At 39.8% G+C, this 12,586-nt stretch overlaps 1 protein-coding gene and 1 long non-coding RNA gene across 16 annotated transcripts in view; one reads left to right on the top strand and one right to left on the bottom strand.

The window, feature by feature from the left end:
- The window catches only part of FGGY (FGGY carbohydrate kinase domain containing), a 432,024-nt gene that overhangs the window by 316,509 nt on the left and 102,929 nt on the right, over window positions 1-12,586 (top strand). For all 13 annotated transcript variants that reach the window (XM_017544014.2, XM_037744071.1, XM_037744075.1 and 10 more), the window contains one exon: window positions 12,367-12,441. In XM_017544014.2, the coding sequence (XP_017399503.1) occupies window positions 12,367-12,441 (75 nt within the window). The remainder of the gene's footprint in view (window positions 1-12,366; window positions 12,442-12,586) is intronic.
- LOC108314906 overlaps window positions 1-12,586 on the bottom strand; it is a 53,558-nt gene that overhangs the window by 9,679 nt on the left and 31,293 nt on the right. For 2 of the 3 annotated variants that reach the window (XR_005202730.1, XR_001829722.2), the window contains one exon: window positions 12,118-12,449. The exons of the other annotated variant lie outside the window; for it this stretch is intronic. This is a non-coding gene — a long non-coding RNA (uncharacterized LOC108314906). Of the gene's footprint in view, window positions 1-12,117; window positions 12,450-12,586 lie in introns of those variants that run through there. 3 annotated transcript variants of the gene reach the window in all.

Here is a 12,586-nt window from a genome sequence, read left to right on the forward strand (position 1 = left end):
CCTGCTATGTGCAGGCCTCCTGTGCTAAGCCCAGGTAATACAAAGAAAAAAGAAAAGTATCTGTCCTAAGTTCACATAAAAGTAGGGGAGGTAATTATTGTACATGTGTATATGTGTGTATATATAATCATTTTACAGTGTGATCTCTGTAATAATCAGCGCAAGCGGAAGGAGATGCTCAGTAAGTTTCCGACTTTGGAATTGTTTTTATATGGAATTGGGCTAGCAAGCCCTGATACAGCCTTTTTCTGCTTCACTTGAAAATATGTTTAAAAATGCAAAAAAGTCATGAACTCATGCAGGCTTTAGGAATTAGGATGATGTTCAACAGGAAAACTAGAATTGATATTCCCAAAGAAAATCGGGGAGGATTTTCTGGTATCTAAATAAAGAATGCAACTTGTTTGATAACATAATATATGACATAAGAACAAAGTTAATGTGTGACCCACCATGGAAAGAGTTTGGACCTGCCACCTTCTGCTCCCTAGCATAAAAGCACAGGTTCTTTTAAACCTAAAAACAACGCAGCTATCCCTCTACTTTACTGCTGACGGTTGGGTTTTTTGTTTTGTTTTTGGAAAGCAGCCAGTGAGTTTAAATTCCTGGATCCCCCTGACGACCCTTTTCCCAAAAAACTGCCAGCCCAAGAATCCACCCAAGCAGGAAGTGTGAATTAGGAGGATGGTGATGGCTTGCATTCTAAGGATCTGTTACTGGGGCCACATAGGAAAAGCCTTCGTAGTTCTGTAAACTTGGGAGGGAGGGTGTAGTTCGTAGTACTAGTTCTAGGCTTGGAAAGCCAGGCACTGCTGATCTACCTCAGTCCAACAAAGCTGCAGAAAACAAAAACTGCTATATTCTGGGAATTGGCATTTAGCTATAGATCTGAAGAGCAAATTCAAGTATGCAGTGAGTAGGGAATAAGAGCAAATCATGTGTACTGTATGCTTGGAAATACTGAACATGTATACCTGTCTAGTTAGAATAAATGTTAAAAATTGTAGTCCATGGGAAAACCATTACATACAAAGGAAAGGAAGTACCATTGTGAGCACTTAAAGGAAAGCCCTCTTGAAAACTATTAACTACTGAAACCAAATGAAAATGTTAGAGAATTTTGTAGTATATTCAATAGAATCTTTTTAATTTTTTTCTTCAAAAACAGGATCTTGCTCTCTGTCACTCAGGCTGGAATGCAGTGGTGCAGTGGCCTAATTGTAGCCCACTGTAACCTTGAACTTCTGAGCTCAAGCTGTCCTTCCACCTTAGCCTCCCACGTAGCTAAGACTATACAAGCACATGTCACCATGCCCAGCTAATTAAAAAAAAAATTTTGTAGAGATGGGGTCCCATTGTGTTGCTAAGGCTGGTCTCAAACTCCTGGCCTCAAGCAGTCTTCCCACTTTGGTCTCCCAAAGTGTTGAGATTATAAGCATGAACCATTGTTCCTAGCCAGAATTTTTGTTTAAAGGCATATCTCTATGAAATAGGCCAGAAACTTATTAGGAAAGAATGATTAAGATGAAAGAATAAGGGAATGAGAAGAAAGGGGAAATGGCAAAGACCACAAGACAACTAAAAATTCAATCAAGGAATTAAAACCTACATTGAAAGCAATAGGGAGTATAATTTTCACTGAAGAAAATATGATCAGAGCTGTTATAAGACATAACATATGTTTTAAATTTACTCTATAGGAAAAACATTTTGAGGCCAAGAGCTATGGCTTATTTAGTTTTTTAAATCTCAACAGTTCTTAAGTCAGAAGCTGGCACCAAATAATTGCCTTATGGTCAAACAGTTATTTCAATCACTGTTCGCCAAATGAGGAATGAACAGTGACCTGTCCAAGGTCACAAAGCCAAGAAGTGGCAGAACTTGCCTTTTAGGATGCACACACCATCCTTTTAGAATGCAAACTCTGGACTTTGCAAAACGCACAGAGGACTATTAAGAAAAGGAGTTTCCATTATAGATGGTTTCATAGTGAACCACATTCCTTAAGCTAGTCCTTGCCCCTCTGTTCTTCTGACCACCAACCTTGTGACTTATCCTTCCACTTTTACTCTAACCATGGTATTTGGATTTAAACTCTGACCGTGTCTCTTCTTGGTAAGATACTAGTTTCCTTCCCACCCTCACTGACTTAGATTTCAAAAATAATAGCCACTCGTGGTTTGACCTGGTTCTAATGTCTTCCACTCCAGGTGCGTATCTTCATAAGTAGGAACAGGACATAACCCAGGAATCTCTTCCTTATGCTTGATAATATCATTTTATTTTTGTCCTGTCATGTGACTAGCTGTTTCATTTTTCTTTTGGTGATACAATATCAACCTAAAGCACTGGACTAAAGAGAGGTGGAGGAGGTGGGGGATGAGCAGCCTAACAGCATGGCTGGACTAAATACCCCATTACGTAAATATTTCTCCTTTCCACTTAATAAATGAAGCACAGAAAGTTGAGGGCTGCCCATTTGATTATTTAAAAGAAACAGAAACTTAGGTAATAACAGTCTCAAAACAATAAACGCTGGTGATTTTAGGTTCATTAAAAACGAGACAACCCCCCTCCCTCAAATGCTTACTTTTAAAGATAGAAAATTACATGGTCTCACATAAAGATAGATGAAGATACTCACCATCAGGAATAGTTACATGTTTAAGGGATTTTTTATGTGTGGTTGTTTTTATTTTAAATGTTTTGTTGGATGGTTTTTGCCACTGAAAGCAGTAAAGAGAACCCAGGTCTTGAAATTAGACTTAGGTTTGAACATGTCTTGAAGTTATACCAGTGTATGACCTTTCACAGATTAGCTCTGTGCAGCTGATCTGCCCATGAGGAGGCAGGAGTGGCCCAGGCTTCTTTGCAGGGTTGCTGTCAGTGCCAGATGGCAGGGGCTGGCACGATGGACAGACAGCACAGCAATGTCCTTGAATTGGCAGCTCCTGCTTGGTGGCCTTTACTTGCATGTTTACAAGATGGCCAGCAGGATTCTGTGTGGCTTTTGAACCCAGAACAGCCAGCTGTAGGCCCCCCACCTTAGCCCCAGAACTGACTAGACTCACCAGTCCAAACAGCCAGCCAGAGAAGCCCACCAGTCCCGTGGTCCTCACAGAAAGCAGTTTCATACAGCTCTGGAGGGTGATCTTCTTTGTTCAAGTCCTTGGCCTTCAGTTTCCTCATCGATAACAACAGAAAACTCAAATTTGATGTACCTATGGAATAGCTAGCATTGTAGGAATTTTGGAAGAGTCCTTGACTTCTTGTATGTATGAGCAGTTTCTATTCAGAAAAAATTGGCATGGCCTTTGTTTTGTAGTGTTTGAGATTTTTAAAAAATTATTCTCCTGAAATAACTACTCAACCACTCAACAAAGCAAATGACCTTGGAGACATATCAGTCCCTGAAAACACACCTAATGCACCATATTCACCATTGGTTGAAACATGTTTTCTCTGCTTCAGATTAGTAGTACTACCCAGAACAAAAAGTGATTTTTTGCTTCTTTGAAGAGCTGTGACTTCTAACATCAGAGAATATGCTGTTCAAACTGCTGGAGAGATTGAGTGCTGCTCAAACAACTCTTCAAAGCAAGCACAGAGAAAGTGTGTATGTGGAAAACTGGGAGGGAGTCAGGGAGGAAACACTGGGAGACCTTAGCCAGTTCCCAAGGGACCGAATCTCAGCTAGAGGTAGGCATCGCTAAACAGATCCAGATGTGGAAGGAGTCAGCAACTCAGGGTATCTGCAAGAGCTCAATAGAGAGCAGAGGTTGCACCCCTGTGACTTTTCTGATAGGGAGATGGATGATAGACCTGGAAGCTCATGAGCTAATTGAAGTAGCTTTCAAGTGATGTATTTATAAGCTTTAGAAACACATGGACTCTTTGATAGGATTTTGTGGCTGTTTTGCTGTTATTTATTTAACACTGATTTATTCAAGGGTTTTTTTTTTTTTTTTTTTTTTTTTTTTAAATAATTTTAGATTTTCAGAAAAGTTTCAAAGCATGTAAAGAGAATTCCCATACACTTCCTCATTCAGTTTTCCCGGTTGTTTACACTTAAATTTCCATGATACACTTTTCAAGACTAAGAATTCAACATCAGCACAATGCTATGAACCAAACTCCAAACTTTATTTCACCAGTTTTTTCAGCCTCTTTTTTGTTTTTACATATTTTGCTTATGAAAGATCAAATCTGATAATAAAGCTTAATATCCTCAGTGTCTTTTAACTGATTATATATATGTGTGTGTGTGTGTATATATATATATATATATATACACACACACACACATATATATATACACTTTTTTTTTTCAACATCTAAGTTTTTATTAAGGTGAGTTTTTACAAACAAGCATCTATCCCAGTGTTGGATGTGAGGATGGGAGAGGAGAGTGGGGCAGCAGGAAGATGAGAATTCTCATCTATTGATAATAAAGCTCCAGATTCATCCCACCATGGATTTCATAGTCCCCCAGAGACACGTGGTCCTTAAAAATCATGTACCACTTCTTCAGGACAATCTTGTTCCAACGGGTGACACTTTGGGCTGCAATCAGCTTCTTAAGGTCCCCGATGGTATCATCCATGTTGCATTTAAAGCGGACCTTCTTCCCCAGACGGGGAAATAACTAATATATTATATGTATATTATATATATAATGTATATATAATATATCTAATATAATATATATATAAATATTATATATATCTTATATATAATATTTATATATATATATAATCACAATTCCAGCTGGCAAATTAGTCACAAATTTTACTGAAAATATGTATGTTTTACTGAAAAAATATATTTTAATATATTTATATTTTATTTAATATATATATTACTGAAAAAAATATATATTTTACTCAAGTGACTAATATGCCAGTTTGCATTGTGATTTTTAATGGGTGCCATTTTTCAGGCACCTGATGCACGATGCACTGTGGTAGATGCTTTACATGTATCATCAACAACCTTCACAACAGCTCTGCAAGATAATGTTGTCCCATTTAAAAGAAGAGAGAAACTGAGGCTCAGAGAGTTTACTTAATTTATCCAGTGGAGAAAAGGGTATACTTCCAGTGGGACCAGAACCAGTGAATTCAAACCTGGGTCAATGACATTCTTTGGGGAAATCAAAAAGAAAAAACTAGATCTTTGTCATTGTTGCTTTCATTGCTTCTGCTTTGTTTTTAATGTGACTGCAATATTTCTTTTTCATTTAATGACTTTTAAATTCTATCACAGAGTCAGATTTTCCTTTCTTACTGTTCCTTTGTCTTTCCTATATACACTGAACAACAAGTAAAACCAGGGGATGGACTATGGGCAGGAGTGTTTCCCAAAACCATGTGGCATGATAAAAGACGGAGGTCGAATCAGGTGGAATCTGCTGGGAAGGTCCAAGACATAAACAATGCAAAGGAACTAAGGCCAGAGGACCAAGGATAGAGTCCATGTGTATAATCTCGGTGTGCAGACCCAAGGCAGGGTTAGATAACAGCAAGTACAGGCCAGAAGAGTTGTACAGAACAGCTTTGAGAGACAGTGCGTGAGCATATCAAAATGGCTTAGACTTAAACCCTCAGAAGCAAGGCAAACAAAGGGTGAAGGGCCTGGTGCTTTGGGTAAACAGCAAACAAACTAGTGCTGTGTGGTGTAGAATTCACCAATAGAATAAGGCCATGAGGGGCAATGTCCATCCATCATCTAGCCATACTGTGTGTATCAGTTGTTTTTTGCTTGCTATAATAAATTACACAAATCTAGTGGCTTAAATTTATTCTCTCACAGTTCTGCAGGTCAGAAATCTAGGTTGGTTCTACTTGTTTCTCTGTAATCAGAGAAATTTTTTACAAGTCCAAAATCAAAGGTTTTTATTGGAAGATCTGGGAAAAATCTGCTTCCACATTCATTCAAGTGGTTGATCTAATGTAGTCCCATGCAGTTACAGTACTGAGGTCCCTGTTTCCATATTAAAGGTCAGCCAGTGGTCCTACTCAGCTTTCAGAGGCCTCCTGCATTCCTGGGCCCATCACCCCTGCCACCATCTTTTAAGCCAGCAATGATGGGTCAAATCTTTCTTATGCTTTGAACCATTCCAATTTCTATTTCTGCTTCATCTCTCCTGTCTTCCTCTCTACTGTGTCTCTTGACTGACTCCTCTGCCTTTCTATTCTGCTTTTAAGAGCTCTTGTGATTACCCTGAGCCCAACCAGGTAATCCAGGATAATCTACCTATTTTAGGGTTATCTGGCTAGTAAATAATTCTATCTGCCCAGTTCCTTTACAGCAGGGCCTCAGTTAGTGTTTGAATAACCAGGGTAGAGAATTTTCAGGTGACATCTTTAGGATTCTGTTTACCACATTGTGGTAGCACAGTCATCTGCATTTCTCAAATGTGGATGGGATTCAGGCAACGCCAAGTGTTAACCTAGACTCCTGACACTTACTGAAACCTCTAAATATTGTTGGAAAGATTTGTCCCCCTTTCTCTTCCAAGCGGGTGATTATCTTAGACCTGCCTTCCAATCTCTCTCCTCTCTCCAGAGGCTTCCTATAAATCTTTCTCTTCTCCTCATTGCCTTGTCCATCAGCCTCACCTTCATTATTGACTAAGCAAACAGAGCATTTCTGCGTCTCCATTGTGTTCTGGAAAGCTTTCAACTAATTCCCCCAAGCCTTGGATTACCCCCATCAAGCTCTGATGACCCTAGAAAAATCTCAGGACTTGTGAATCCCATTTTCTTATCTTTTGTAGTCTTTAGAGATCCTTTGGGAAACTATTTTTAAGCCCTTTTTTTTCCTTACTAATATGTAATCAATTCCCTTAACAACTAGGAAAGGAAAAATTTAATTGCGAATACATTTATTAATAATCTCAACTATTTTAGGACCTATGAACCTATAATTTATAATACCAAGGTTTAGAGCAATCATTTCCACAATTTATTGTGCATTAGGACCATGGTAAAATGCAAATTTCTGCACCCACACCAAAGGTTCAGTAAATCTAGAGTAGAATCCCAGGAAACATACGTTCGACTGGGATCCCAGGAAAGAATTAAAGAAGGTTCCCAAGTTTAGGTACTAAGTTGCAAGATATAAGCTGAAGTCCAGGGTGGAGAGGAACCATCTGTCTCTTCTTTTTACAGTGAATGGAAGTATGTAGGTTGACATGTACTAAGGCTTCCTCAAGGAGTTCTTGCAAGAGTCCCCCTCTCTCTGTGCCTGTGTCTTCAGAGGCACATTGCTTCTCCATACTCCTGCATTCCTGTACCTTTAATGTTATGGTGCCAGTGCTGATGATCGGCTTCTGCCCTGGCTTCCCTACACTGAACAGCCAGCCACCAGTCTCCAGTGCCCCTCATTAATATCCTCAGTAGTACCAATAGCATGGGGAAGGAGATACGTTATTGCCATATCCCAATAAATGAATGGGAGTGAGCCCTTCATGCAGTTCAAGAGAAAGAGAATGAACAGTTATTAAGAGAAAAGGAAAGAAAATGAACTCTTATTTTACTTTTTTTATTTTACTTTAAGTTCTGGGATACATGTGAAGAATGTGCCAGTTTGTTACGTAAGTATACATGTGCCATGGTGGTTTGCTGCACCTATCAACCCGTCATCTAGGTTTTAAACTCTGCATGAATAGATGTTTGTCCTAATGCTCTCCCTCCTTTTGCCCACCATCCCCTGACAGACCCCAGTGTGTGATGTTCCCCTCCCTGTGTCCATGTGTTCTCATTGTTCAACTCCCACTCATGAGTTAGAACATGTAGTGTTTGGTTTTCTGTTCCTGTGTTAGTTTGCTAAGGATGATGGTCTCCAGATTCATTCATGATTCTTCAAAGGACATGAACTCATTCTTTTTTATGGCTGCATAGTATTCCATGGTATATATATGCCACATTAAGAAAATGAACACTTAAGTGCCACCTATGTACACAGTTGGCACCATAAGAGTTACAGGATTGTATAGCTCTTATAGACTCAGTATAGCTTACTGAAAAAAGTAATGCACTTTGTAAATGATACCTCATGTAATCTTCACAAAAATAATTTGAGATCTTATCCCTTTTTTGCAGATGAAAAAAATTAAGCTCATAGAGATTACACAATTCATATATTGTCATGCAGCTAAAGTAGAGAAAATGTCAAGATTTAAACCCAGGTGCCTTCCTCTAAAGCTCATTCTTTCAATTTGCATACACTTCTAACCTCAAAAATCCCAATATTTACTTAAGTGCTTTATATTCATAATCTAGGATGTTAAAATTAGGCAATGCAGTTGTTTGCATTTTTTTATCATTATATATAGCTTTCACACATCCAAATCTTAAATTATAAGAGCTTTCTCTTACAGTTCTCTTCATTATACAATAGCTGAAATAAATAAAATGTGCTTACCCTTGCAAGTCTCCCATCAGGCTTCCCCACACATTTCTCTGTCTCGCCCAAACATTCAAAATAGGCACATGCACATGAATAAACACACTCCTTCTACTCATGCTTTCTCTCCACTTCCTCTTGACGGAACCATTCAGCCTTCAGCTAGGGAATCCGTTCATCTGGCCCCTTTCCTAGCCTTCTCAGCCATTTCAAAGCTGTGTCTCCCCCAGGACTTCTTTGGAACTCCCAGGGCACTGTCATCACTGCCCTTCCAAGACAACTCCCCGAGGGTCCTCTGGCCTCTCAGGCAGTCTACATGGCACTCCTTGCAAAGTTCTGTCATGGGCTGACTGAGCTGAGGTCCCTGGTATTTGAGAGAAAATTAAATGGACTTCATCATCATCTACATATCAGATGAGATGTCAAGCAAGCAGGGACCTCAGTCCACAGCATCTTGGTACTTCAGAGATAAATATCTTTCACTAAGTCACATTTCAGTATGGTGGCTCTAGTGTTAGTGGTGAGGGAATATTGGAAATGATTGTGTGAGAATTGTGTTTGCTGCTTCCCTTTTGATACTAAATACCGTGTATATTATGATCCATGCAATAAATCTCTTCTAGAATTTCTTCCCAGGAATAATTTTGTCTTTCTTCAAGGATAGCTATGTTTTATTTATCAGAAAAAGAAAAGCTATTTTACCCATCATGTGTTCCTCTTTGCCATAGCTGCTAGCAAGCTCAGGATTTAAATTTAGTGCTCAATTACATTGATTATCTCATTCTCGGTGTCTGGGGAAAAAATATCCTCTCTTTTCTCCTCTATGATTTCTGAGCTCTGGAGGCACTGGAAATTTAGAGAAGGATCCATGGTATCTTTTTGCATAAATACCATTGCTTTTTGAAAACTCTCATGGATATCTGCTGCGGATTAAGCAAGTTAAATCTGGCTATATCACACCGTTTCTCTCTTATGGATTCTTACTAATTGAGAAGAATATCAGAACCATTACATTATCAGTATTATTATACAAAGCACTGGGGTTCCTAATAAATACTGTTAGGGGAATACATCTTATATACAAAGTCAACCACTCCCAGCACAAATTATCCAAATCTGGTCTCTAGTAGTGGGTCAGCCACACAGAGGATCATGCCTTGATCTACTTCCTATTGAGGAAGCCAAAGGGAGGCAGCCTCCTGGACAGGCTCTAGAACAGTGCACTAAGCCATGGCCCAGCAACTTCCCCAGGAGACCTAATAGCAGAGGTACTGTTGAGGTCAGGCCAGTACAGGAGAGACAGAAACCATGCGTGACTGGTGTTCATGACTTGTGATTATTACCAGGACCACTACATGCCACAGCACAGGCAGCTTGCAGAAAGTGTTCAGCTCAGGGGGCTATGACCAGGCTGAAATCCTGCTTACTCTGCACCTTTTTATAATTCCTACTTCCAGATGGGATGCCTTTTTCAAACTCACACAAAGGTTCTATATGAGCTACAGGGACCCTTCCTTTTACCCTATTCTCATAAAAGCCACTTCTCCGATGAGGAAGGATAAGTTTAGGGATGGGGAGGGCAGCTGGGAGCATGGAGCGAGTGGCTTAAGGTGTTATTCCAGCGTTCTTTTCTCTTGGGGCATAGTCCCTTCCTCTCTGATTGTTCAAGGAGCTGAGGCAGTAAACTTTGTCCACCTATAGTTGTAGAATCTAACAAAGAAGGATAGGACATAAGGAGAGAGAGTGGTGTCTAAAAGGAGAAAAGGAGCATTAGTTCACAGTGCTGAGTGAATTGTCACTCAGCAAATACTAGCTTAGTGCCTACTATGTTCCAGGCACAACACTGGGCGCTGGAGTTCCTTTGGTAAGACAAGCAAAGACCATTACATTCTGATTTCCGTTCTCTGTGTTCTCTTAGGCATTTTATTTCCTCACTGTGAAATGAAGTTCTATAATGTCAACATTGTTCACGTTCTCTCTGAGTTCCAGAATTCTTACCATATGCTTAGGTCTCTGAGAAACTTTTGTGCAGGATGTTCTTTCACAGTTAATGGCTTAGGATGATACAGCCCCAGAATGCTTCTCGAGTCACTCATTTAAATTTTTCCTCTTCTTGTCTATTAAAAATGAAAGCCATGATTCTAATCTGATTGCCCAATTATTTGCCAAGAAAAACTGTCAGCAGGTAGCTCTACTGAATGTAGGAATCCCCACATCAACAGACTTAGATAAATAATTCAGCATAGCTGGAGCACAGGCTATGGAGTGAGGGAGGACAAGAGTAAACACCAGAGAAGAAATAAGGACAAGCCCAGGAAGAAGCACACTAAACCAGTGAAGGTGTTTCTACTGTGAGATGAGGGCAATGGGGAGAAGTTTTTGCAGGAAGTAACACGATCAGATTTGTATTTGAGAACAGTCAGTTTAGCTTCAGTGTGGAAAGGAGCACAATTAGAAACAGTGAGATTTGCTCAGGGCCTCTGTCAGCAATTAGGAAGGACATAATGGTGGCTTGAATTAAGGAGGTGAATGACAGTAAGGATGAAAAAAAGGAGATGCATTCAAAAGAGATTTGGGAGATCAAACCTATAAGACTTGGAGACTGCCTAAATATGGGAAGATAGGGAGAAGTCAAGAAAGAGGGCTCCAGGCCAGGTGCGGTGACTCACACCTCAAAATCCCAGCATTTTGGGAGACTGAGGCAGGTGGATCACCTGAGGTTAGGAGTTCAAGACCAGCCTGGCCAACATGGGGAAACCCCGTCTACTAAAAACACAAAACTAGCTGGGCGTGGTGGTGCGCATCTGTAATCCCAGCTACTTGGGAGGCTGAGACAGAAGAATTGATTGAACCTGGGAGGTGGAGGTTGCAGTAAACCGAGGTTGCAGCACTGCACTCCAGCCTGGGCAACAGAGCGAGACTCTGTCTCAAAAAGAAAAAAAAGAGGGCTCTTGAGTTTCCTGGTTTGGACAACTGAATGGTACCTGTGCCCTGTGATAGGCCAGTTGCAGTGGGGTTGAGGATGAAATCTGGAAAAAGTAATTAAATGGGGCCAGAGAAGATGAAGGAAGGGACCTAGGTAGACCACTCAGCTTCCCTGTTGTGATGCAAACTGCATATCCATACCTGATTGAGCTCAAGACAACACACACCATAAGAACTAAGTAAATGAGTGTTGATGAATTAATTTTATAATGTGATCATCTAAAATGAACTATAGTGCTGATGCCCACAATTTGGGCTAGGCTTTAAGAAACCAGCAGCCCTCACTCTCTAGAAATGTCCCAAGAGAACACCTCGATGAGTGGGGAATATGAAAGCAGGACTGTGAACAAATCCTGATAGCATACAAATCCGGCATCCTGTTCAGTTCTGGACTGTCTCAGAGATTGGCATACTACATATAAGCTTCTAATTCTGATTGACTTTAATGGGATTCCCTTGCAACCCACAGATTCTAAGTTATCCCCTAGTAGGTATAATATTTATAGGAGACACGTTATTTTACCCTGGATTGGACACTGAACACTGTTACACTGAATTCTGACAGTAGCAGAACTCAAAACAAGATCATCTTGTACTAGAGTGCCACTGTTATGTGTTGATTTCATGTAAGCCACAGAAAATAGGTATTTGTAAGAAAAAATAATGTTTTAAAATAAAAGGTATTTAATTATAGTCTAAGAAATATCAAACATAATCTTCCTGTGGTATTTATTTTGTTTTGTTTTTGTTTAATCTAAGGTCAAGGTATTTTCTTTGAGGAAGGGATAGTTTTTCCCAGGTCTGGAGATTAAACAATTTAGTAGGCATTTCACGTTCTGCTCACAAAAAGGGGATTTGCATATGAACTTGTTTTGGCAAGAAAACACATCTGAATGTATTTCATGGGAACTGTCTATATCCATGGCAGCTTCTTTTGACCATCTTCTTCTTTTCTTCCCTTCATCCCTGCAGGTCACCGGATTGACACTGTCTCAGGACCTCGATGATCTTGCCATTCTCTACCTGGCCACAGTTCAAGCCATTGCTGTAAGATACTGTAATGCCATTTTTAAAGAGACTTAGAGCCATCAGAGTACACTAGGCCACATGCTCCCCAAGATACAGCATATGTTTTTGTGACAGTAATTCTTAAAGATTATTTGCAAAAAAGAGATTCTTGTATGTCTGGAAG

This window comes from Cebus imitator, unplaced genomic scaffold, assembly GCF_001604975.1.
Source record: "Cebus imitator isolate Cc_AM_T3 unplaced genomic scaffold, Cebus_imitator-1.0 Scaffold163, whole genome shotgun sequence".
In the NCBI taxonomy this organism is placed as follows: Eukaryota; Metazoa; Chordata; class Mammalia; order Primates; family Cebidae; genus Cebus; species Cebus imitator.